Source organism: Equus asinus, chromosome 5 (genome assembly GCF_041296235.1).
Source record: "Equus asinus isolate D_3611 breed Donkey chromosome 5, EquAss-T2T_v2, whole genome shotgun sequence".
NCBI lineage: Eukaryota > Metazoa > Chordata > Mammalia > Perissodactyla > Equidae > Equus > Equus asinus.
This window is the reverse complement of record NC_091794.1, coordinates 113906670-113930544: the sequence shown is the minus strand read 5'-3', so window position 1 is coordinate 113930544 and position 23875 is coordinate 113906670. Positions and strand designations below refer to the sequence as shown.

At 63.1% G+C, this 23875-nt stretch overlaps 1 protein-coding gene across 1 annotated transcript; it reads left to right on the top strand.

Moving 5' to 3' along the window:
• The first annotated feature begins 2801 nt into the window (after positions 1-2801).
• On the top strand, positions 2802-23656 carry SAMD11 (sterile alpha motif domain containing 11). Its single transcript, XM_044769385.2, has 14 exons — positions 2802-3467; positions 4597-4688; positions 8779-8960; positions 10398-10448; positions 14761-14885; positions 18023-18112; positions 18280-18414; positions 20260-20422; positions 21456-21571; positions 21782-21860; positions 21940-22454; positions 22684-22805; positions 23148-23258; positions 23351-23656. Exons 1-14 carry the CDS (start codon positions 2951-2953, stop codon positions 23591-23593), a joined length of 2541 nt encoding a protein of 846 aa, XP_044625320.1. The 5' UTR covers positions 2802-2950; the 3' UTR covers positions 23594-23656.
• Positions 23657-23875: the final 219 nt, after the last annotated feature.

Sequence of the window (23875 nt, the reverse complement as noted above, 5' to 3'; positions counted from 1 at the left end):
ACTGATTCTAGCGCCAAAATTATGTCCCTCTGGTCTCTGGCTCTAGTCTGAGAAGTGCAGAGGAACATGCGGGCCCGGGCGCCAGACCAGGACACAGGTGGACAGGCGGGAAGAAATGGACAGATCCTCATGGGAAGGATATGATGTCCACAGATCAAGGCAGATGTCTGGTCCTCATGGGAAAGTGGCTCTGTGGGCCGTGGGCAGAGGTGTCTATTTTCCGTGAAGAGGAGAAAACAGGTTGGGGGGAGGGTGGGACTGAACTGCCCTGCTTGGCCAAGACCCTGGCCAGCCCCTGGAAAGAGGTCTCCTGGGAGTCAGGGAGTGGCCCTCCAAGGACAGGGGGTCCTGCAGAGAGCTTTGGACCCAGTCAGGCACCTTTCAGGAAGACACCCTGGCCCTCCAAAGAGAGGTGGAGCCAGATAACAGCATGGAGATCCTTGCCAGCTGGACGCTCCCCTGAAAGCCAGAGTAGGGGCCCAGCACGCCCCTCCTTACCCCTGTGGGCATGTGAGTGACAGAAGAGTCCGGGGTGAATGATGGGCGGTCCCACAGAAGGGAAGGAAGGCCCTGTCCACAAGCTGAGGTCAGAGGAGAGGCCTGGCCGTGAGCCACGTGGCACCTTCTCAGATCCAGAGATGTGTTTCACCAGCCTCCCCCCACACCATAGTCTGCAGGTCAGGGGTTCGGAGGCCTGAGGCTCAGCAGACAGGTGCCCTGACCATGAGAGGGTGGGTGGAGGGGCATGGTTTTCGGCAGCAGGGTCAGGGGAGGTGGCCAGACAGTGGGCACACAGGCCCATCCCACTGGGCCTCCAGCTGAGCCCTGGGAACTTTTCCAGCTGAGCTGCGGCCACGCTTCATGTGACAGCCCTTCCGTGGCCTTCCTCTCAGGCAGAGACAGCCTCCTGCACCCACCAGACACAGAGGCACCCTCCCTCCTCAGCTGTCACATCTGGGGTTAGGTATGCACAGGTGTCCAGGCTGTGGATGGGACAATGGGGCTGAGGGTGGTGAAGTAAGGAGGGGTCACTCATGCTCACATTCCCAGCTGGCCCCTTAAACCCCAACAGACCACTGCGCCTCGGCTGAGGTTGAGGTGGGCAGTGTGTCAGCGAGAGAAAACACCGTGGTTGCCAGAGCCAGCCCCATCCCTGGCTGGTGCTGGTGCTGGAAGGAGGTAGGTGGGGCGGCGTGTTCCCTCACTCCCAGCCCCTCCCTTGCAGAAGTCGCAAGCCCTCCTCTGACCCAGCTCCAACCCCTGGTCAGGGAGATGCCACAAGGATGCCCTACCAGGTGCATCTCAGAGGCGCAGGGGTGGGGGTCTGGGTTCTGGGCTGGGATCTGAGGCTACTTTCTAGCTTGTCCAAAATGACACACCACAGAAAGACAAGCCTGTCTTGCCAGCTATAACCAAAGCCACTGGATTCCTCAGTTTCTCTTCCTAACTCCACCCCCAGCAAGGCCCACATGCTGATGTACAGGGAGGTGTGGGCTGATCACCAGGGGACGAGCTGCCCTCATTCCAGCCCTGGGCCAGGGCTGACCTCTCCTCCAAGGCATGGAGGTGGACATGGATGTAGCAGGTCCCTCTTCCCCAGTCTTGCTAGCAGTAGAGAACGGAAGTGTGCTCAAGGGCACAATCCCGCATTCAGCTACCCCTCCTGCCATAGACCCTGTTCCCCTGGATTCACCGAGACTGGGTGAATCCACCTTCTTGCCCCACACCAAGGCTCAGATACTGCTTGTCCTGGAGTCAGACCGCCTGGATTTGAAACGCCTGTGTGTTTTAAAGAGAGAGTTACTTGACCTCTCTCCGTCTCACTTTCTTTATCTATAAAATGGGGATAATAAGAAAAAGTCCGAGTGGGACGACCAGGTGAACTAAGGCGGGTAAACTGCACAGTAAGGTGGTAATAAATGGCACAATTGTTTTGGTTGTTATTCACAGAACAGGACCCCCGCCCCTAACATATGTGCTGAGGCCACACACCACAAACGCGCAGCCTCACACCCTGCGGATGCAGAGGCCACCCACGCCAGCCCAGACGCGGATGCCCACCACGCACCCAAAGCCGCCAGTGTACACACACACACACACACACCCCCACCAGGAAAATGGGCCCACCGGACCCCGGATCCCTCCTCCGCAAGGAGCCCACTCCTGGTCCTGGGTCTGCCCACGCCCATGTGGAGTCCCGGACTCAGTTGCACTCAGTGACTCCCTCAACAATGGCGCAGTCCGTGCGCCGCGTCTCGCTAGAGTCCGGCCGCCCACTGGGTCTCCCTTCTTCCTATCTGGAACAGGGCAAGGGTGCAGTCCCGCGCCGCCTCCCCCACGCGAGCCCAGTCGGCCGTCACACACCCCCTGCCGGAGCCCGCGCCCGCCCGCCCGCCGCGCCGGGGCCGTTTAAATGGGCCAAGTTGTGGCGGCGGCGGTGGCGGCGGGAGTCTCCCAAGTCCCCGCCGGCGGGCGCGCGCCAGTTACGCGGGTGCGCGGCCCGGGCGACGGGGCGGGGCGGGCGTGGGACCCCCGGGCGGGGCGGGGCGCCAGGCCGGAGACTCCACGGCTCCTCACTGCCCGGCTCGGCCCGGCGGGCGGACCAGCGAGCGGGGCGCGGGGCCGCCCCAGGGGGCGCGGGCGCAGGTGGCCCGGCGCCCCGTGGAGCCCCCGGGCCCTCGAGCTGCGGCGCTGGGCAGGTCGATCGGGGATCGATAGCAGCTCCGGCAGCACAATGTCTCGGGGAGCCGAGGCCCCGCCAGCCGGCCGGGCAGCGGTCCGAGGTGGCCCGGCGGGCGGCGCGGCGGCGGACGCTGGGGCGCAGTAGCGGGTAGTGCGGGCGTGCGGCCAGGCGCCTCCCGGGCCCCCGCCCTCGAGATCCAACTCTAGCCGGGGCCAGAACAAGTTGCGCCGGCGGCGGAGAGCCAGGCTGCAGGACCACCGGCCCGCCATGCCGGCGGTCAAGAAGGAGCTCCCAGGTCGTGAAGACCTGGCCCTGGCTCTAGCCACCTTCCACCCGACCCTGGCCGCGCTGCCACTGCCGCCGCTGCCCGGCTACCTGACGCCACTGCCCGCCGCGGCCGCTCTGCCCCCGGCCGCTTCGCTACCCGCCGCGACCGCCGGCTACGAGGCGCTGTTGGCTCCGCCGCTCCGCGCCCCACGCGCCTACCTGAGCCTGCACGAGGCCGCCCCGCACCTCCACCTGCCCCGGGACCCTCTGGCCCTCGAGCGCTTCTCAGCCACTGCGGCCGCAGCACCGGATTTCCAGCCGCTGCTGGACAACGGGGAGCCGTGTATCGAGGTGGAGTGCGGCGCCAACCGCGCGCTGCTCTACGTGCGCAAACTCTGCCAGGGCAGCAAGGGTCCGTCCATCCGCCACCGCGGCGAGTGGCTCACACCCAACGAGTTCCAGTTCGTCAGCGGCCGCGAGACGGCCAAGGACTGGAAGCGCAGCATCCGCCACAAAGGTGCGGCCGAGGTGGGGGCGCGGGCCGCTACCGTCCCTCCCCTCCGCTCCCCGAGGACCCGTGGTTCCGGACCCCCCTCATTCTGCCTTCTGGGAGACTCCATTTCCGCCCAGAGAGGGCGCTGTGACTCCGGGACTACCACAGGGAACACCACCCCCCCCTCCGCCCCCCGTCCCCCGCAGCACGGTCGCCGTGGTGGACCTGGGCAAAGCGCCCTCGACCTCCACCATCCCGCTAGCTCGGGCCGCGGTGCCCTGGACTCCCGGCCGCGCACGAGCTGGCAGCTCCTTCCGCTCGGAAGGTCTTTGCGGGATTCCTGGACCGTGAGGCTGAGAGGAAGTTTACGGGAACTCGGGAGAGAGAGCAGGCGGGAGGCCAGCTGGGCGGGACACTCCCCTCCCCGGGCGCGGTTCTGGCGGGAGTAGAGGGGCACACGTGCGGCCGGAGTGCGGGTGCGGGCTGCTGGAGGGAAGGGGAAGGCGTAGGGGAGGCTAAGCAGGTGGGGGCCGCGGAGGCGCGCGTCAGGGCGGGGGCGCGCGCGGAGCCGGAGCAGCTGCCCGGCTAGGAGCAACGTGCTTGGGCCCCGGCAGGAGTCTGGCTACACCCGAGCGACCTGCGGGTTCCTGAGCCGGCACGTGGGGGAGGCGTGGTGAGCGCCAGGCTTGGGGGTGTGGGGTAGTTAGAAAGTTAGGGATGCAGTCGCGCTCGACTTTGGGGTTCGCGGCTCCACGGTGGCTGCCGTCTTTCCGCTGCGGGGTCAGGCGCAGTCCCGGGTCCTGACGGCGCCGCTCACCTGCGGCCAGGCTCGACCTTCCTCGGCCCTGCTCCGGATTCCCGCGGACCGGCTTGGCGAGGGTGGAGCGCGGGAGGAGGGGCGCAGGGGGCGGGGAGGAGGCCGCCTGTCGTCATGGGAGGGCGCTCGCCCGGATCTCGAGTTTCAGAGCTCTGCAGATCCCCGCGGCGTCCGCGACGGTGGGGTGGGCGGCAGGGCCGGGTGGTGGGTTCAGAGGTTGGACGAGGTGGGCGTTCATACACCTGCCAGGAGGGGAGACCGGCCTTGCAGTTGACTGCGCCCCGGAAGCGTGCTCGGCCCTGCTCCCTCACCGGTCCCGCCTCGCTCTCCTCGCAGGGAAAAGTCTGAAGACGCTTATGTCCAAGGGGATTCTGCAAGTGCACCCTCCGATCTGCGACTGTCCGGGCTGTCGGATATCCTCCCCTGTGGTGAGATGTGCGGGAAAGCTGGGCTTTCGGGGCCCCTCTTGTTCCCCGGCAGCTTGTGTCCGTGTCTTCCAGGATCCACAGTCCTAACCTCAACCCTGCAGGGTGCAGGGAGCCCTCGAAGGGCAAATTTGAGACTTTGCTTTGGGTGGGAATCGGGGGCACCCAGAGCTCTTCTCCTTTGGATGCGGGCCCAGGTCTTCCCGTCCTGGAGCCTTGGAGCTGCTTCTCCTGAAGCCTTGGGAACAGCCCGGGAGTGAAAGTCTCCTCTCTGGACAGTGTCACTCTGCCTTGCCACGGGTCTGAGGGTCAGCGTGTCGTGGGGCCCAGCTCGGGAGAGGGGCCAGTTCTAGGGTAAGGCTTATTCTGGGGTCTGACAGGGTTGGCTGGCCTGGATGTGCGTTCTGGGGTGGTTTCAGGCCCAGAGGAGAGTGGTGTGCGTCTGTGGGATGCCGAGGCTGGAGTCCTGCTAGGTGAGGCCCTGGATGTCCAGGAGTGTCGGGATGCAACACAGTCAGGGGCAGGATCTGTGCAGTGTGAGCCTCTGGTATCAAGAGAGCTGGAGGGGCCGGCTCTGTGGCCGAGTGGTTAAGTTCGCCCCCTCCACTGCGGTGGCCCAGCGTTCGCATCCTGCGTGCAGACATGGGACCGCTCGTCAGGCCACGTTGAGGCAGCGTCCCACATCCCACAACTAGATATACAACTAAGATATACAACTATGTACCAGGGGGGTTGGGAAGGTAAAGCAGAAAAAAAAAAAAAGAGCTGGAGCTGGAGGCTGGTATGGGCCCCCCAACCCAGTGTAGACATCCATTCACCCCTTCACTGGCCTAGGGGAGCAGGAGAAATCAGGGTGCCTGCCCTCCACGCAGTATGGTTGGAGGATTGATCAGAAAAGGAAATTGCATCTTGAGAGCAACCAATTTTGAGCCCCTGGGGGAGAGCCAATTAGGGCTGTGGCTCCTGGTGGTGGTTGGGATTGCTGCTGCTAATCCTGGCACCACTCAGCAGCCCCCTCTGACAAGAAGGGGTGGGAGAGGCAGAGGGACAGTTGGGCCTAAGAGGCCTGGAGGCACCTGCCTTGGGCTTGTTTACTTTGGACTGGTGGTAGGGCTCAGGAAAGGGTGTCCTGGGTTCCTCTTGGACCCTGAGGGAAGACACAGACACACCTGTGAAGACAGACATGAAGTTGAGCAGGGGAAGGGGATCCAGCCACACCTCACCCATGAGCCCGCTCCACACACCATCTGACATGAGCTCATCGCACGCACAGGCACGCCTGTGCACAAGGGCTCCCAGTGTGTGTGTGCGCACAAACAGCCGTCTCCTGCCCACTGCCACCATACTTTCCTAGGCAGGAGGCCCAGCTCCGTCTCCATTTCTGCACCTTCTCAAGCAGCTGGGGCCAGAGAGGGGTCCCCTGGGCACTCTCTAGACCCTCTAGGCTGGCCTGGGGTTTCTGTTGGTGGGGAGGGGCCCTGCCTCTCCCAACCCTCCCTCTTCTGGAGGTCATCCACAGGAGTGGGGAGGCAGGCAGCCTGAGCCTAGCATCCATCCCCTGTAGGACACTGCTTGGGTATGGGGCTCAGACAGGGATGGGGCCACAGCCCAGAGCTGCTTGCTCTCTGGGGCTCCCAGGTCCCTGCCCTGCATGAGGGATGGCTCAGACCTGGGCCTGCCTCTCCTGAGCCGGGTCCCTCCCAGGGCTGTCCCTTAGGAAGGAGCCCCACAGACACCCTTGTCTTTCCAGCACCCACCCCCCACAGCCAGGTCCACAGGTATGTGCACGCTTCATGGCACGGATACTCCAGGGGTGTGCACATGGCACAGGGGTCATGCAGCCATGCAAGCTGGCCTCCACGTACCACCCTTGCTGTCCAAGGAGCCAGCTTGGCTCGGGGCGGGCTCAGCACCCAGCCCTTGAGTCTGTGTGCTGCTGAGCACGGCTGAGCGGCCGAGGTCTCAGGTGTGCGTGGGAGGCCTGTGTGGTCCCTGCCCTTGGCCGGGTTCTGGGCTGCCCATCTTGGTCCCTCTTCCTCAGCCCCTCCTCCCACGGGAGCACCCCCAGGAGCCACCCCAGGCCATATAGCTGGTCTGGCCTCATCCTAAGCGGCATTTCCCTCTCCTCTTCCCCGACCCACAGATGAGAAACAGAGGAAGAAGCGTTTCCTTTTCTTCTGAAGAGAATGGTTGAATTAAAACAGAAAGGAAAGAGAGAGATCCCGGTGCTTGGGCTACAGCAGGCTAGAGAAGGGCAGCGCTGAGTGAGACTTCCCAGCAGAGCACACTCCAGATGGGCAGGGGCTGCTGGAGACACTCCCCAGAGCCCACTGGCTGGCACAGAGAGGCAGGGAGACCAGATGGGCTGTCAAACCTGCAGCCTCGCCACGCTCTACTCTTGCTGGAATAGCACAGGGTCAGGGCCAGGGTCTTAGAAGGGGTCACAAAGCCGGCCCCCTCAGGCCTGCCCTCAGACTCCACTGCCCCACCACACCCCACCTGCCCCAGTGCTGCCCACTCCATCCCACTGAGTGTATGTTGCAGGGAGGAAAATAGAGGGTGGCCTGGGTGCATTCGTGAGGGCCGGTATGGGGGACCTATGGTTCCTGAAGCCTGGGGAGGGACTGTGGCTCCCAGACCCAGGGTGGGGCCAGGACTGGGATTCCCAGACCTGACACGAAGAAGACCAAGGCTCCCTGGCCCCGTCGGGGGTACTGCCCAATTTTGGGGTTGGAGTGGGCTGTGCGTGTGGAGATGACAGTGATCTGAGTCTGAAAGGACCTTTCTTCTGGAAGACAGGCCTGCGGTGGCTGCACAGCTGCCCTTTGGGTCCAGGATGACGTGGTCCGGGAGAGGCAAGACGCTCCCTGACACCTTCCTCCTCAAGCTCATGGGTGTGGTGGGGGCAAGTTGTACTGGCAACAGGAGAGGAGGGGTCCAAGGAGGCCCAGTTAACTGAAAAGATGAGAGAGAATTAGGTAATCCCCAGGCCGTGCCACCTCCCTGAGCCAGTAACCTGTCGTTAAATGAGAGAAAGTCTCATGCCCATCAGAAAACAATCAATCACTTTCTCTCCTCCCCTGGGCAGAGGAGCCTGGACACACTAGAGAGAACCTTGCCTGTATACACAAGCACTGAGTGTGCCCACCGGTGTGTGTGTACGAGCCCTGAGCACACACCAGCTCTGTGTGCAGTGCCCTGCGCGTCTGTGTGTGGGACACGCCTTCCCTCTCTGTTCTCCTTTCTCAGTCCCAGAGCTGCCCGCCTGTGTGCCCTGCCTCATTGCCCACACTCTGCCCTCGCTGTGAGCACAGGGAAGGGGTGGTGGACCTTTGGAAAAACTGAATTTCTCAGCTCCTGACCCAGAGGGCAAGCCCACCAAGGCCCATGGGACAAAGGGTCTGGGCTGGCCAGGGCTCCTTGCCAGGTGACCTGTGGACCCCAGGCCCGCAGTTTGCAAGGGGTCAGCAGGCTCAGGCCCAGGCTCCCACCTTCAAACCACCCCTAGCTGAGCTCTGCCTGGCACTGACAGACTAGGCCCACACAGAACCTGAGGGGGATGGCCAGGCAGACACCAGTGCACAGTGACTGCCTTGGAATCGGGGACAGGATGCACAGCCATGCTGCATCCTGCAGGCCCCTTGGGACTCACGGGACCTGGGAAAGCCTGGGTCTGCCTCCAGGTGGGCGTCCCCACACTCAGGCCGAGTGCCTGTGGAGGGGCCTGGACTGGAGTGCAGAGTGTAGATGTGGCCGTGCCCATGGCAGTCTGGCCAGGGCCACCCCCACCTCAGCCCCATCCGGGGGGTGTGGAGCAAGGAAAGCAGTCTGTGGAGGGGCCCCTGACCTGCACATCCTCTCCCTGCCTCTGGCCGCTGTGGCTCCTGCCAACCCTGGGCCTGTCTTGGAGGCTGGAGGCAGGGAAAGCGAGCAGGGATGAATGGCTGGTGACTGCGCCTGTTTGGTCTTAGCAGTTGCTCCAAGGGCTTCTGTCACCTGGGCCCTGCAGGGGAGTCGGGATTGGGGTGGAAGCCGCCCAGGAGGTTGAGGAGCCTGGCTTGGCCTAACCTTTCTCTCCTCCCACCCTGCCCAGAACCGGGGGCGGCTGGCAGACAAGAGGACAGTTGCTCCATCCCCTGTGCGGATCCTAAAGAAGGAGCTGACCCCCAGCTTCTCGGTCAGTGATGGTGACAGTGACGGGAGTGGCCCGGCCTGTGGGCGGCGGCCGGGCCTGAAGCAGGAGGACGACCCGCATGTCCGTATCATGAAGAGAAGGTACTTCTGCCGACTGTGGGGTGGGGGCCACACGAGCTCTGGCACAGTGGAGACAGCAAGACGGGGGTCTCCAAGCAGCTGAAGGCAAAGCCTGGTGGGGCAGTGGGCCTGAGTTTAGCTTGTCCTGCCTCGGGGGATGCCAACAGCTGAAACAAACTGGACCTCCGGGGACGGCCCAGCCCACTCCCTGTTGCAGGACCAGAGTGCGAACACACCTTGCCCCCACTTGGGGACCGAGGGTCGCGCCAGGGCCAGATCACCATTGTTGAGGAGCGGGTACCACTAGCGGCCCTGCCAAGACCAGAGGGGCCAGGAAAGGGTCGATGTGGCTCCCTGTGGGGAAGGTGCCGAGGAGGGATGGAGCTGCCAGGGATGAGGAAGGAAGAGGCTCAGCCCAGGGACTCAAGGAAGAGGGCAGTCGGGGAGCCCAGGAGGAAGAGCCTGGTCCTGCCACAGCCAGGCAGGGAGAGGGGAGCTGGGCAGACCCACGTGGGACCGGCCTCCTGGACACTGTGCTCATTCTTGTTGGCAGGTGGCAGCTCTCCTGCCTGCTCATTGTCCCTTCCAGGCTTAGGGCCACCCTTCCTGACCTCCCACCCTCCCTCTGTCCACTTACCTCTTTGTCCTTCCCTCCATCGATCTGCTCATCTATGTGCCCATCTGTCGGTCTGTCCTTTCAGCACGTTATTGCATTCCTACAATTTCTAGGTCTTTTCTCTTCCCGCTTAGTCTTATAACATGTTCCAATATCTCCTGTTCTAAAGTAACCGCCCCGTACCCCCAAGACCCCCAGTTCCCAGCCCCCACACCCCCACTTGCTAATGTGAAGCACCACACAGCTTCTGACCGCCCTCCCTCAGCTCCTGGGTCTTTTCGGGGACTCTGCTATGGGTGAGGACACGGACACAGGGCAGAGCTGCTTCTGTGCTTGACCTCTCAGCCCAGTGTCCCTCCTGCCTCTGTTGTGTGATGGTCACTTTTGGGAGGTAGGCTGGCAGTAGCTGGGACACAGGGGCTGACACCTGACCCTTGGTGCTGATGGCAACTGTAGGCCTCACTCCCTGACCTGGTTCCGGAGCGGCCCTAGTGACTAGGAATTGGCATCCATCAGTGCGAGTGATGTGCAGAGGAAGCTGCAGCCCCCACCCCCAGCACAACGTGGGGGCTCCTCTGGGTCCACTGTAACCAGCCTCAGTTCTGTCCTTCCCGACTCATTTGTCTGGCGAGGCCAGGAGCTGTCTCCCGCCCATGGCCTGTCCTGGTGGCAGCCTCTGGCCGGTGAGCTGGTACCAGATGGCGCTGGAGACAGGTCTGAGCCAGACCCATTCCCTCAGGGCCAGCGCTTTGGGGCAGATGAGGGGCACGCCACACACATGCCCTGCTGTCCAGGCACCAGGTCCTGGAGGCGACACTGACCCTCTGCTTCTCTCCTTTCAGAGTCCACACCCACTGGGACGTGAACATCTCCTTCAGGGAGACGTCCTGCAGGTAGGGCTGGCCTGCGCCGGGCGTCTCCCCACAGGCGGTGCGGGGCGGGGCGTACCTGTGGGCTCTGCTTCCGCTGGATCTGCTGCTGAATCTCTCCAGCCTCCCTCCCTCCTCCCCTCCTAGTCTGTCTATCTGTCGACTGCCCAGGCCTTGGCAGTAGCACAGGTGTGGGTTCTGGGCAGCCCAACTCTGGAGCCAAACCCCCCCCCATGGAACTGGCCATGTGAACCCATCTGCCCAAAGATGAGGCCGTGACCTGTCCCTCCCACCCTCCTGGAGACCCATCAGGATATGAGAGTGGTGATGAATGAGTGGGATCTTGAAGGATGCATGGAAGTTCACTAGGGGAAAGGGATGTCTGCAAAGACATGCAGGAAGGAGGGAAGGGGATGTGGAAGGGGAGGAGGAGGGGACACTGGCAGGTCTGGATCAACTGGGTGCTAAAGGGCATTGAATGCTGAGCCTCTTGGTCATTGTCCTCCAGGCAGTGGGGAGCCACCAAAAGTTCTGGAACAGGGGAGTGACCACATTTTGTTTTGAAAAGGTCCTCTAGAGGCACCAGCCAGGAAGTTGGGCATTTGTGCCAGTCCATGGCGATTCAGGATGTGGAAACTGGACGAAGGTTGAGGGGGCCGGGAATCCAAGACGTAGGAAGGAGATAAAAGTGAGGGAACTTGATGAGGGTTTGGGGGTGTTGGGGAGACCTAAGTTCTCAGTTCCAGAGGGGCAGGGGGTGCTCGGTCTGTGGGTGGAGCCCAGGCTGTGGTTTCCGGTCAATGGGGTCAAGCGGTACCCCATGGCCTCTGGGGAGGGCACAGGAGGGCTCCAGCAGTGCAGGCCTGGCTTCCTGTGGCCAGAGCTGAGGGGCCAGCCTGGCTGTGTGCCAGGTGTGGTGTTGTTTACATCTCTGAGAACACTTGCGTCCTGGAGCAGAATTACAATGAAAATATCTTTAAACTTACTTCCACCTCATTTTGAAGCCTCCCACTCAACTGATCTGTCGTGAACATTGACGACACTTTATGAGCCTTTTACTTGGGAAGCTACAGAATCAATCTGTCGGGAAGCCCAGGGCTGCTCTTCTGCTCCAGGAGTGACTCCTCCTGCATGCAGACCCCTTGACCCAGCGTGGGGAGAGGATAGAGTCTCGGCGTCCAGACACAGGTGCCCCTGTGAGAGGCCAGGTCCATGTGCAGTGGGCTGCTTGGGTCCTGCTCGGGCTGGAGAGGCACCCGCATGATTTCCTGGGTTTTACCAGTGGGAGACGGCAGCCCATCTGCCCTGCCTGCAAAGCAGACCCCGGCGTCTGGCCAGGGAGGGCTGTGGGGGCGCAGAGCCCAGCTGCCTCACACTGCCCCCGTCCTGGCTCTCTCTTTGTCTCTTCCTGGCTCCTTTAGGCCCAGTCCGTCTGTCCTTCTGTCTCTAGTCTCCTGTCTGTCCTTCAGGCTCTGTCCATCTGTCCTCCTGTTGTTTCTATCCACTCTGTCTCTCCATCTCTCTGTCCACTAGTGCCTGTCTGTGTCTGTCATCATCTCTCACTCTCCATCCATCTGTCCATCCCCATCTGTCATTCTCCATTTGTCTGTTTGTCTGACTCCATTCCTCAGTCTTCATCTGTCTGTCCATCCATCTGTCCATCATCCATCTGTCCGTTTGTCCCTATCCCTCCGTCTGTCTGGCTCTGCAGTGGACTGCCTGCCTGCATGGAGCTCCCCGTTCAGCCTTGTGCACCCCGGGCAGCTGGCAAGAGACATGGTCCCTGCCCTCCTGCGGCCCTGAGCTGGCCAGGAGATGGGAAGGACTGGACAGAGTGACAGTCGCTGAGGGAGCCTGGAGGAGGCCAGGGGTCCTCAAGGGGAGCTGGAGTCTGAGGGCCCAGCCTCAGCGTTCCAGGCCCTCTCCCTCTGGCCTCCCAGCACACCCTCCTCCATGCAGCCCCTTCCCTGCCGCCTCGTGTCTCCTTGGTCCCCCGGCTCTCCCCTCACCTCCTGTTCTGTATTCTCACTCCATGGCACCACAGAGAGCTCGCAAGACCCTCGTGGGCTTCGTCCCTTGTGCATAGCGGGGTGGAGAGGGTGTTTTCATGGCTGCGAGAACCTCACGCTAGGACGCCGGGCAGGGGGCTCAGGCCTTTTCAGTCTGGTGTGTGCAAACTTTCTTTCTGTTCTTTACATAAAACCTGGCATAATTTGTTCAGTTATCGACCAGGTGACCAGGACCAGTTCTCTAGAGCTGAACCAGGCTGTCTTGGGGCCAGTGGGGTGAACCCCCAAGGCAGAGAGCTGAGGTGTGGTGGACATGTGGTGTCCCGATTCCCACCAGGTGTCACCTCCACAGTTGCAGCACCACCCGAGGGCCTCAGTGACCAGCCAGGGAGTGACAGCTGATGGCCGTGGTGGGCGTGGGGCGGACGAGGTCCCTGTGGGCACCAGGCTGAGGGTCACAGGGAGCAGACTGATGGGCTTGTCCTCACTGTTCTGCCTCCACCTTCTGTGGGAGTCCTGGGGACAGCAGGGGGGGGGGTCCCCTCAGGGAGGCTCCGCGGCATAGTGGCCCTGCCTCTTGGGCCCGGCCCTCCCTGGTGCTGAGGACAGCAGTTCTCTCAGACAGCCCCGCATTGATGAGGATGATATAGAGGATGAGAGAGGCTGCCGACTAATCCCATAAAGTACTTACTGCCACCCCACCTGCCTTCCTGTTTGCAGGGGGTGCCTTCCCTCCTCTGGGGACGGGGGGAGGGAGCCGCGTCTGGGTCTCCCAGAAGGCTCTAGAGCCCAGCCCTGGAGTCTTTGGTGCTGAAACTGATCTGCTTAGGGACCAGCCCTGGATTAGCCTGCTCCAGCCACCCCAGCCGGGGGGCTGGGGCTATTTAGTGAGGTTGAGGGTCAGTTCCCAGGTCAGTCCATGGAGGTCCCCATGCAGCAGCTGAGCTGGGAGGCTGCTGGTGTACAGGTGGGCCAGGGAGCTGGGGGGGAGGGTGAGGCTCCCGGCTCCCTCTCTGCTCTTTCTCTGTCCTGTCCTGATTTCCTGTCCCTCCAGACTGGTCTGCAAAGTGGCAGGTGACCCTTCTCTGTGACCACTAAGGGAGAGGCTCTCAGAACCCCAAGAGCAAATGCTTGGGGGTCCGTTTATATCCAGTCACTCTGGGGTTTTCTCCTCCCCCTTCTCTCTCGGGTTCTGTGATTGAGCAGGAGGAGAGATGAGGGAACAAAAGAGTTAGGTCCATGTTTATTCCAGGCCCACACGCGCCTGGGAGCCTTGGGGAGAGCACAGTGTCATGAGCACACCAGGGGAGCAGGCCCAGCCTGCGGTGTCTGTGTCTGTGCGTCTGCAGGTGCTGCGTGTGCCCGGGCATGTGTGCCCACATGTGTGTCCCTGACTGTGCTCACGCGTGTCCCTAACTGTGCTTGCACGTCTCCTTGTGTGTGCCCACCTGTGTGTCCCTGAGTGTGCTTGCATGTGCCCATGTGTGGCCCTGTGTGTGCCTGCGTGTGCTCATGTGTGTCCCTGAGTGTGCTCTCATGTGTTCCTGCACATGTATTCCTGAGCGTGTCCCTGCATGTGCCCAAATATGTCCCTTAGTGTGCTGGCGTGTGTCCCTGCATGTGCTCATGTGTGTCTGAGTGTACCCACATGTCCCTGCATGTGCCCACGTGTATCCCTGAGTGTTCTCGTGTGTGTCCCTGCGTGTGCCTGTGTCCCTGCGTGTGCCCATGTGTGTCCTTTAGTGTGCTCACGTGTGTCCCTGCGTGTGCCTGTGTGTCCCTGAGTGTGCCTGCATTTGTGTCCCTGCATGTGCACATCTCTTTGTGTGGGACTTTGAACCTCGGTTTCCTTATTTAAAGAAATTGGGGGTCCATGGGTGGTTGCAAGTGTTCATTGAAATAGCGCATGCAATGTTCTCACTGAAGCAGCTGGCTGGTGCAGTAGTAAGTGTGGGGTACGTGTGACAGTGTGTCCTCTGGGCGCCTGTCCCCCAGGAGCAGGCACCCCACCCTGGTGGGTGCCTGGCTGCCCTCCGAGGTGGGGAGCAGGGACACAGTCACTGGCCACCATGGAGAGAGCATGGCAAGACTGAGCCAGGCCCTGGGTCCACACATGCCCTCCCTGGAGCAGTGTGGGTCTGAGTGCGAGGCCCCTGTGCCAGCAGACATTTGGCAAGCAGAGATGTGCACAAGGCATTGCCATGCTTAGGTGCTGTCCCCAGGTGCCATGCGTGCCCACAGCTCGAGGGTGGTCAGGCGCTTGCTGTGCCCAGGGCTGAACACATGGCCTCACAAGGTCTCACCTTCCCTGTCTTGCTTTGCTGCAGCCAGGACAGCGACCTTTCCACCCTCATATCCAGTGTGCACCGAAGCCGCCAGCTCGTTATGCCCGAGCATCAGAGCCGCTGTGAGTTCCAGAGAGGTGGCGTGGAGGTCGGCCTGGGAGCCACAGGTGAGGAGCCAGGGGCATCAGGGGGTCGGGGGGCATGACGGGGCTGCCAGGCTGTGGCAGCTCAGCCTGAGGACAGCCCGCCCCGCCACCCTCCTGATGTCTCTGCTCAGTGGCTCTGGATGCCGCCACCCCCAGCAGCCTTGGCGGGCAGCCAGGGAGGCCAGTGGAGGAGGCGGGAGGTGGCGAGGCCGGCTGTCCCCCAGGGCTCCATGTGATGGTAATTGTGTTAATCCCGGCCAGCCAGGCAGACAGGAGGCGGAGGCGGTGGCTCCACGGTGGCTGCTGCTGGGGTGGGCTTGAAGAGGCCTAGGGCACTACCACCCCTTCTTCACAGGGGCAGATGAAGGCAGGATGGTCAGGGATGTGCATGCCTCACTGAGACTCAGAAATGCACACCCAGGGCTCACTCGAGGGCAGGGACATGCTCTGTGTGCAGGGGAGTGCCCACCAACCCCACGGAGCAAGGCGTTCCAGGAGGGAAGGGGTCCATGCCCTGAGAGAAGGACTGGACCTCCGCAGGAGTGGAGCAGGAGAGTGCTGGCCAGGAGCTCCTGGGGTCACTGCAGAGGGGCGGCTCCTGGAGGCAGCGGAAGCTCAGAGGGAGGGGGCAGCCTGGGGACTCAGGCTGTCCTGGGAGGACTTGGCCACGAGGCACCACTGCATATGGTGGGGCACAGCTGAGCTTTGGCTGAAGGGACAGGGGCGAAAGGAGTTGGTGGAGGGGGTCCCTCCTGTCCTGTGGACCCTGGGCAGGGAAGTTTCCAGCAGTGGCTGCAGCTCTCAGGAATGCTGGCCTGGGGACTGACTGGCTACTGTCCCGGGACCCCTAAACACCCCCATTAGTGCCTCCAGGTGTGCCAATGCCTGGAAAGGCCTGTGTGGGTGGGTGTGGGGGGCTGCTTCTGGAGCCTGTTAGAGGCAGCAGAGCAGGCAGCTGATAAAATCTAATTGTCCCATCGATCGGCAGAGCCGTGGGAGCCCTGCAGTGATTGAGATATTCCGAGCCAGCAGGCCCTGCCCCGGCTGCCTGCACACAGGGACCTCCTCCTGGGACACAGGCACGAGTGTGCGTGTGGAAGCAGACGTGTGCACCCAGCTGCCACCAGAGGCCACGTGATCTGGGCCTCTGCGCGGCCAGGGCTCACTGGCGCATTGTGTCTGGGCGCCCTCACTTGCGCTTTATGCTGAGATGCGGGGCAGCCTGCAGGCACATCAGGAGTCACACGTGCTCAGCAAAGGGTCGCGTGTGTGCTGTGTCTGGGTTCCATCAGAGTCCCCCATCTGCTTCCATGCATTCCTGTCGGTCCTGGGTCACCTCCTTCCCCAGGAGCCACGTATCAGTCCTTTTCTCACAACCCTGGGAGGAGGGAGGACTGAGGGGCTCACGTGGTCTGTGCAGGTGTCTGATGACTGTGTCTGCTTGTGGCTGCCCCAGGTGTGTCTGCGAGTGAGTGTGGCCTCATCAGGGACTGGTAACGCAGACCCCGTAGCAGGTCTTCACTGCTCCCACAGGGCTGGGTCTCCCCTCAGGTCCCCCTTCCAGGGGAGAGGGAGGTCCCCCTGCAGAAAATGGGAAACAGCTTGCAGGGCAGGGAGATCCCTGAGTTATCTGCTAAATCCTGAGGGGCACGTGCAGGTCCGGGCGTGGGCAACAGGCATAGACCCAGCCCAGACCCACCTCCAGGCCTGGCACAGCCCAGCATCACAGAGGCTGAGCCCTGATGCCCTGAGGCTGTTGGGGCGACTTTGGACTCCTCAAGGGCCTCATGCTGGTTGTGCCCCCTGCCTCTCCTGCCAGGTCTCTGGGCAGTGGGGACCTCGTCCCTCTCAGGGCAGGGCCTGGGCCGCTGAGGTGGCCGAGATCAATAAGTTATTAGCACCATTCTGTCAGCTGTAAAGTGGAGATTGATCGGCTGCCGCACTTCCCTGGCCTGATAAAAATGACAGATTAAGGGAATAAGAAAAAGGAATTAGGCTGTGGAGCTGACGGCAGGGCTTCTCCGGAGCCCCCTTCACCGAGGTGTCAGAGTGGGCCTGGGTCACAGAGGGGGCGGCCCCTCACTCCACCTACCCAGATGACCTTGTGAGGATAGAATAGGGGCCCAGAGGCAACGGGTCTGGCCTGGAGGCCAGCACTGTGGTGGGCCCAGGAGATCAGGACAACTGCTGAGCTGTTCCGTAGGGACCCCCAGGCCTTGGGCTCAGGAGGGAGCCTGGCTTTGGGGAGCAAGGGGCTGCGATGGAGAGGGGCTGGCTCGGGGAGACGGTTGAGTGTGGTTTGGATGTGGGACCTAAGAGGGCTTCAGGAGAGGGGTGGGGTGGGGCCTGGGTCCCCAACTGCAATGGCAGGCTGTGTGCAGGGCTGTAAACAGTGGGCGAGGCTGTTCAGGGATGCCCTCAGGAGCCCAGAGCCCGCTAGGCAGGTGGGCAGGTATGTGAAGCAAGACTGGGGTGCTGGCTCGGGCCTCCTGGGGACAGCGAGGGGTGTAGCCTGGGTGGAGAGGCCGAGGAGAGATGGATGTGGCAGGTGCACCTGACCTCGGGGACTTGCACCCTGGGGACTTCCCTGAGCAGGAAGAGGTTTGGGGTGCCCTGGCATGGGACCCTGACTGCTAGTCCTCACCTCACCCCTGTCCTGGGAAGAGAAGGTGCATTCCAGTCAAATCAAAAGCCTTTCATTCCTCTCCTGCAGGATACTGAGGAGGCTTCTTAATTTGGCTGGGAGGGCAGAGGGCACTTGTGGAGTCCTGAGTTGCTGCAGGATACTGAGGAGGCTTCTTAATTTGGCTGGGAGGGCAGAGGGCACTTGTGGAGTCCTGAGTTGCCGCCTGAGGCTGTTACCACCAATCTGCCATCACATCTGCATGCGCACACACACGACCCAGAGCCCTGGGTCAGGACTGTTCCAAATGCAGCATGATGTCCTCTGGCTGAAGGCCTGGGACCCCGGCTGCGCAAGGCCTTGCCCTGGCCAGGACCCATGGGCACTGCTGAGCAATGTGGTGTGGCTCTGGGCTGAGCTGGGGCTGGGCAGGGACTGAGGCTGGTGTTGAGGTGGGCCTGGGCTGGGTGTCTGCCAGCCTGCATCCCCTCCAGGCCCTGAGACACAGGGTCCAGCTCACTCTTCCCTCCCCCAGGCGACTTGTTGGGCAAGAGGCTGGGCCGCTCCCCCCACATCAGCAGTGACTGTCCTTTGGAGAAGAAGGCCCGAAGCAAGTCCCCCCAAGGTGGGAGCCCAACCCCAGGGTGGGGGGACAAGTCACTGGAGGAGAGAAGGCAACAGTTTAGGGCAAGGTCAGCCCCAGTGGCAGGTTCTAAGAGCAGAGGCCCTGTGTCTCCCCCTCGGCAATATCTGGAGGAAAAGCCCCCCCCCCCCACGGTTCCCCCCACACAGAGACTCTGCTGCTGCCAGAACTAGGGCCCAGCATGGCCCCCGAGGACCACTACCGCCGGCTCGTGTCCGCCCTGAGTGAGGCCAGCACCTTTGAGGACCCCCAGCGTCTCTACCACCTGGGCCTGCCCAGCCACGGTATGTGCCCCCACGAACACCCCCGCACAATCCCCTCACCCAGTGTCCACCCACTTGCGCTGGGCTCTTCCTGTCTCTGGAGGCCTCTGTTCCATCTGGAAAGAGGCCCTGGGGTCTTGGCTGCTGACACCAAGGCCGGGTTGGATGTGGGTCCATGGGCCTCTTGTGGGTGGGCGACGAGGCATGACTCTACTCTTCCTTCTGCCTGAGGATCTGGAGGGTCCCCCACCAGCAGGTCCCCTGCAGCCCCACCCAAACCGTCTCCCACACTTTCCCAGCAAGGCCACTCCTCACTGCCCACATTCGGGCAGTGTCCTTTCACAGGTGAGGAAACTGAGTCACGTGAGCCCAAGTGAGGGTAGGAGGTGGGATCTAACCAGGCCCTGCTGCCCCTCTCCCGGACACACGGGTCCCCATGGATGCCTGGTGTGTGCACGAGGCCCCAGCTGCATCAGGGCCCAGTGTGTGACTCACCCGTCTGTGCAAGTGTGCCGCAAGCCCCTGGCCGGGAGAGCCTGGGTCTCCAGGTGGGAGGGGCCAGGAGGAGGGCAGCATCAGCCCCAGAACGTGTCCACTAGGGAAGGTCCAGAAGGCAGGATGGGCAGCAGTTGAGATTTGGCCACTAGGCCCTCAGGAGCAGCCCTCGCCCCACTCCCCGCCCTCAGGACAGGCTCCCTCCATCTGTCCATGCCACCTCTCACAGCACTTGGGGCAGACGCTGGTGCCCTGCCAGGCTGTACCCTGGCCTCGCAGACCTCAGCCCTCGTGCAAGGGGAGCTCGGCTTTTCCGGCAGGAGGGGGGTGGTGCTGGGAAGGGGCAGGACTTCCTCTCCTTACACCGGGCACTGTCCCCCAGGGCAGTCAGGCACCGAGAGCCTGAATAATTCACCAAATGTTAATAATTTAAAAACCTTCCTTTTAATTGCTTTCCCTGCCCTGCCTCGGGCGGCTCGCTGGCCTGCGCGGGGGAGGGGGTGCCGGCCGCCAGGAGCCGCGGGAGCCAGGCTGTCAATCAGGCCGCGCGCCGCCGCCCCCGCCGCAGAGCCGACTGTAAATAACAGCGGCCGCCGGGCGGGCGGGGGCGCGGGGCCCCGCGGGGATGGAGGCAGGCGGCCGCGCCGGCTGGGCTCTGCGGGCTGGCACCCGGCCCAGGCAGGACCCACCTCCGCTTTTCGGGTAATTAATTTATAAACAGGCACGGCGCGGAGCCTGCACAAGTGGGGTGCTGCGGGGGGACTCGGAGGCCCGGCCCTGGGCAGGATGAAGGGAAGGAATGGGGAGCAGAGTGCCTTGGACGCATGGAGCCCACCGCAGACTACCTAGGAGAGGGTCATGTGGGCAGCGTCAGGAAGGGTTCAAGACTCACTCCAACCCCTGGACCTTGGTCACACTGCCTCCAGGAGCAGGCCTGCGCCCCACTCTTGGGCCTTAGCACGACCCCCTCCCCTCAAGGCTCCTGCAGCCTACCCTCCGGTGCCCTGTGAACTCCAGTCAATGTCAACACTCGTGCCCCACCAGACTCCCCTGCCTGTGGGCCTTTCCCTTCCTCCATCCTTTTCCCTCTTTCCATCCCCATATCCCTTTCAGATGCTTCCTGGTCCCCCAGCCCCATGCCCAGCATTCTCCAGCACAGTACTGATTTGTGTCACCCCTGCCTTTGGCCATCTGCTCATCTTTGTCCCGGTGACCAACCAGCAGGGTCGGTGTAGGATGTGTGCTCACCGGCACTTGGTCTTGGTTCCCTTGGCCAGTGTGCTATGCTCACCAGGATGGAGGGAGTGAGAGCCCAGGAGGAGCCTGGCCTCTGGGTCACTGTTGTTGTGTGTCATCCCCCCACCCTGGCAGATCTTCTGAGGGTCCGGCAGGAGGTGGCAGCAGCCGCTGTGAGGAGCCCTAGTGGCCTGGAAGTCCACCTGCCCTCATCCACAGCAGGTCAGCGTCGGAAGCAGGGCCTGGCTCAGCACCGAGAGGGCACCACCCCAGCTGGCGCCCCGTCCTTCTCAGAGAGGTACTGGGGTGCCTGCATTTCAAAGAGGATCCCATATTCCCTATGCTCGTTTCTGGGGCACAGAGCTGGGGTGGGCAGATCTGTTACCTGGTTCCTGCAGGCCGTGTGCACAGCCTGCACCTCCACACCTATCAGGCACCTTTACTGGTGCACACTGCCCTCCCCAGTCACAGCCACAAGGCCGTGTGGGTACAGCACTGGAGTGTGCCAGGCACTGTACTTGGCCCTGCGTCCATGCCCAGTGAGCTGGGCAGAGGTCCAGGAGAACATTCCTGGGGTGGGAATGTGTGGGGTGACCGCCTTTCGGCGGGGTGTTAGGGCGACTCCCGTCTCCATTGAGCAACTGTGGGGCCACTTGAATCCAGGTGGCCCTGAGACAGTTGAGGGCTTTGCTCCTCCACCAGGTAGGTGAGGGGGCTTGAGGCAGATTGGGGGAGACCGTGAAGAGGGTGGTGCGGAGAGAGCAGAAGAGGCGAGCAGCGCGAGGTCGGAAAACCCCGAAGTCGGAGGAGCGGGGGCGGGGAGGGCACCGCCGCAGCACGGATTCATACGCGCCGATGGCGACACAGACGGGGCCTCCCGGGCATGTCGGGGGTTGGAGACCCGGAGGAGGGGAGGGGGCTGGTCGACCTGCACAGGCCGAAGGGTGAGCGAGCTGGGAGGCCGGCAGGGCTGCGCCGGCTCGCGGCCCTCCTGCGGTCGCCCCCGCCCCGGAGCGTTTGCAGCCGCCTCGCCGCCCCCAGCCTGCGGCTAATTGCGGCCCGCCCCCGGCGCGCGGGGTCCGCGGGGCGGCGGCGGGAGGGGGCCCGGCGCCGCGCGGTAATTACCGCTGCCGTCTCCGCCGCCCGCCGGGTCAGCGCCTCCGCGCCGCCGCCGAGATTAATTGGCGCCGCCGGCGGGGGCGGGGGGGCGACCCGGAGCCGTGACAGCGGCGCATCGACCGCCCGCGGGGCGGCAATTAGCGGAGGCGGCGGCGCGGGGGCGGGGCGTTTCGGGAATGGAGGGCGGCTCACCGCGCGGCGTCCGCCCGCAGGGAGCTGTCGCAACCGCCCCCCTTGCTGTCGCCCCAGAATGCTCCGCACATCGCCCTGGGCCCCCACCTCAGGCCCCCCTTTTTGGGGGTGCCCTCGGCTCTGTGCCAGACCCCAGGTGAGGAGCAGGCGGGTGCGCGAGCCCTTTGTGTCCTGGGGGGCCGTTCGTACGGGGCCATCCGGGTTTGCCCGTGACCGACCCTGCATCCACGAGTGCTCCCGGAGGATCCGTCCCGCCCCTGTTGAAGCCAAGGATCAGCCAGGGTGGGCTTGGGTGGCCCTGGACCACTCGGCCACCTGGCCTCGTGGTCTATCCCCTTCCCACCAGGTTACGGCTTCCTGCCCCCTGCCCAGGCGGAGATGCTCGCCCGGCAGCAGGAGCTCCTGCGCAAGCAGAACCTGGCGCGGTAGGTACCGCGGGGACGGTGGGGCGGAGGCGGCACTGCCAGCCGGCTGACCCTCTTTGGCCCGCTCTCCCCGGGCCAGGCTGGAGATGTCGGCGGAGCTGCTGCGTCAGAAGGAGCTGGAGAGCGCGCACCGGCCGCAGCTGCTGGCGCCCGAGGCCGCGCTGCGCCCGCCCGAGGGCACCGAGGAGCTGCAGCGACGCGGCGCCATGCTGGTGCTGAGACACAGCTCCGCGCCGCTGCTGGCCCTGCCCCCCCAGGGCCCCCCAGGCCCCGGGCCCCCCACCCCGCCCCGGGAGCCTGCCCGCCGGGCCCCTGGGAAGGGGGGCCCCAGCCTTGCCTCAGCCAGGCCCAGTGAGTCCAAGGAGACCACCGGGACTGGGCTCTGGGCACCAGATGGTTCTGAAGATGAGCCCCCCAAGGACTCAGACGGAGAAGATCCTGAGATGGTGGCTGCTGGGGGCCGGGGCCCCACCCCAGGCCAAGCCCCAGCTGGAGGGGCCAGCTCTGAGGGGAAGGGGCTTCTCTCAGGGTCCATGCTGCCCCCTCCACTGCCCCTGGGCTTACCCTACGCCGTCAGCCCCTACTTCCACACAGGTGGGCACCGCACTCCATGCTTTAGATCCCTCCATGAGGTAGAAGGAGACCCAGTCCCTGTCCCCGCCCAACCCCAGGTCTTAGGGAGGGCATCCATGGGGAGAAAAATGCCTGTCAGTCATTGATCCAACATCTCTGAGCAATTAGGGCAAGCAAAGGTCAGCAGACAGGGCGGGAGCATAGGAAAGAGCAGGTCAGAGTCCTAATAACAAGCCCCATCCCCTGCCAGGCACCATGGGGGGACTCTTCACGGATGGGGAGGCGACAGCCCCGGAGGATGTCAGCAAGTGGACAGTGGAGGATGTCTGCAGCTTTGTGGGGGGCCTGTCTGGCTGTGGAGAATACGCACCGGTGAGGGGGCATCTGCCCAAGATGGTTTTCAGCTCCCCTAGTGCCTCTTCCCACCCCCGATTTCTCTTTGAAAACTGGGGAGGGGACGGACACAGGGGCATGCTCCTCCTGCTTCTCTGCCACACCAGGGTTTCCGCCTTCAACACTGGTATATGCCTGGCAAAACAGGTATCTTTCTTTTGTTTGAATGTTTTCCCTGTAAGCTGCACCAACAGCTCCTTGATCCTGCTCTCTGGAAAGCCTGGAGTCACTCCAGGACACCCAGCCTTCCCTGGGCTGCAGGGTACCCAGCAGGTGGGCAAGCACTGTTCCTGGCCTCAGGCCCATATCACCTCCATCCAGGTCTTCAGAGAACAGGGCATTGATGGAGAGACCCTGCCCCTGCTGACTGAGGAGCATCTCCTGACAACCATGGGGCTGAAGCTGGGGCCTGCTCTCAAGATCCGGGCCCAGGTGAGCACCCACGGGAGTGGTGGTCCCCAGACAATGGAGGGGCAGCATCAAGCTCTCAGGGGCTAAGGCCTACCTGGCTTGTCTCTCCACAGGTGGCCAGGCGCCTGGGCCGCGTTTTCTACATGGCCAGCTGCCCAGTGGCTTTGCCGCTACAGCCGCCCCCATTGCGGGCCCCAGAGCAGGAACTGATGCCTGGGGAACAGCCCCTGTCCCCAGCAACAGCCCCCTCCCCCTGTGGGGGCGAGCACTCCCCTGCGGGAGCCTCCCCCAAGCAAGAAAATGGAACCCTGGCTCTGCTCCCAGGGCCTGTAGACCCCTCCCAGCCCCTGTGCTGAGCCGGGTGGACACTCAGATCCCCGCCCTCAGTGCCAGCCACACCAGCGGCAGCCTCCTCCTTCCACAACTTGTTTTCCTTTTGATTTTGGATGCAAAACCACGAATTTTTACAATGAAAACTTGCAACTTGAAAGAAATGACTTTCCAAAGGCTTTCTGGGGGTGACTGTAGAGCCCAGTACCGACTGCCTAGGCACCCGAGCCTGGGCACAGGAGCTCTGCATCCTGGGCAGCTGCAGACAAACCAAAGACAAAGGAGGCAGAGGCAGCACGTCATGCCCT

Excerpts from the sequence above, each read along its gene's own strand:
- SAMD11 (XM_044769385.2), top strand. The coding sequence starts at position 2,951 with ATGCCGGCGGTCAAGAAGGAGCTCCCAGGTCGTGAAGACCTGGCCCTG. Across the intron at positions 21,861-21,939 it reads CGCAAGCAGAACCTGGCGCG|GCTGGAGATGTCGGCGGAGC; the intron begins GTAGGTACCGCG and ends TCCCCGGGCCAG. Across the intron at positions 22,806-23,147 it reads GCTGTGGAGAATACGCACCG|GTCTTCAGAGAACAGGGCAT; the intron begins GTGAGGGGGCAT and ends ACCTCCATCCAG.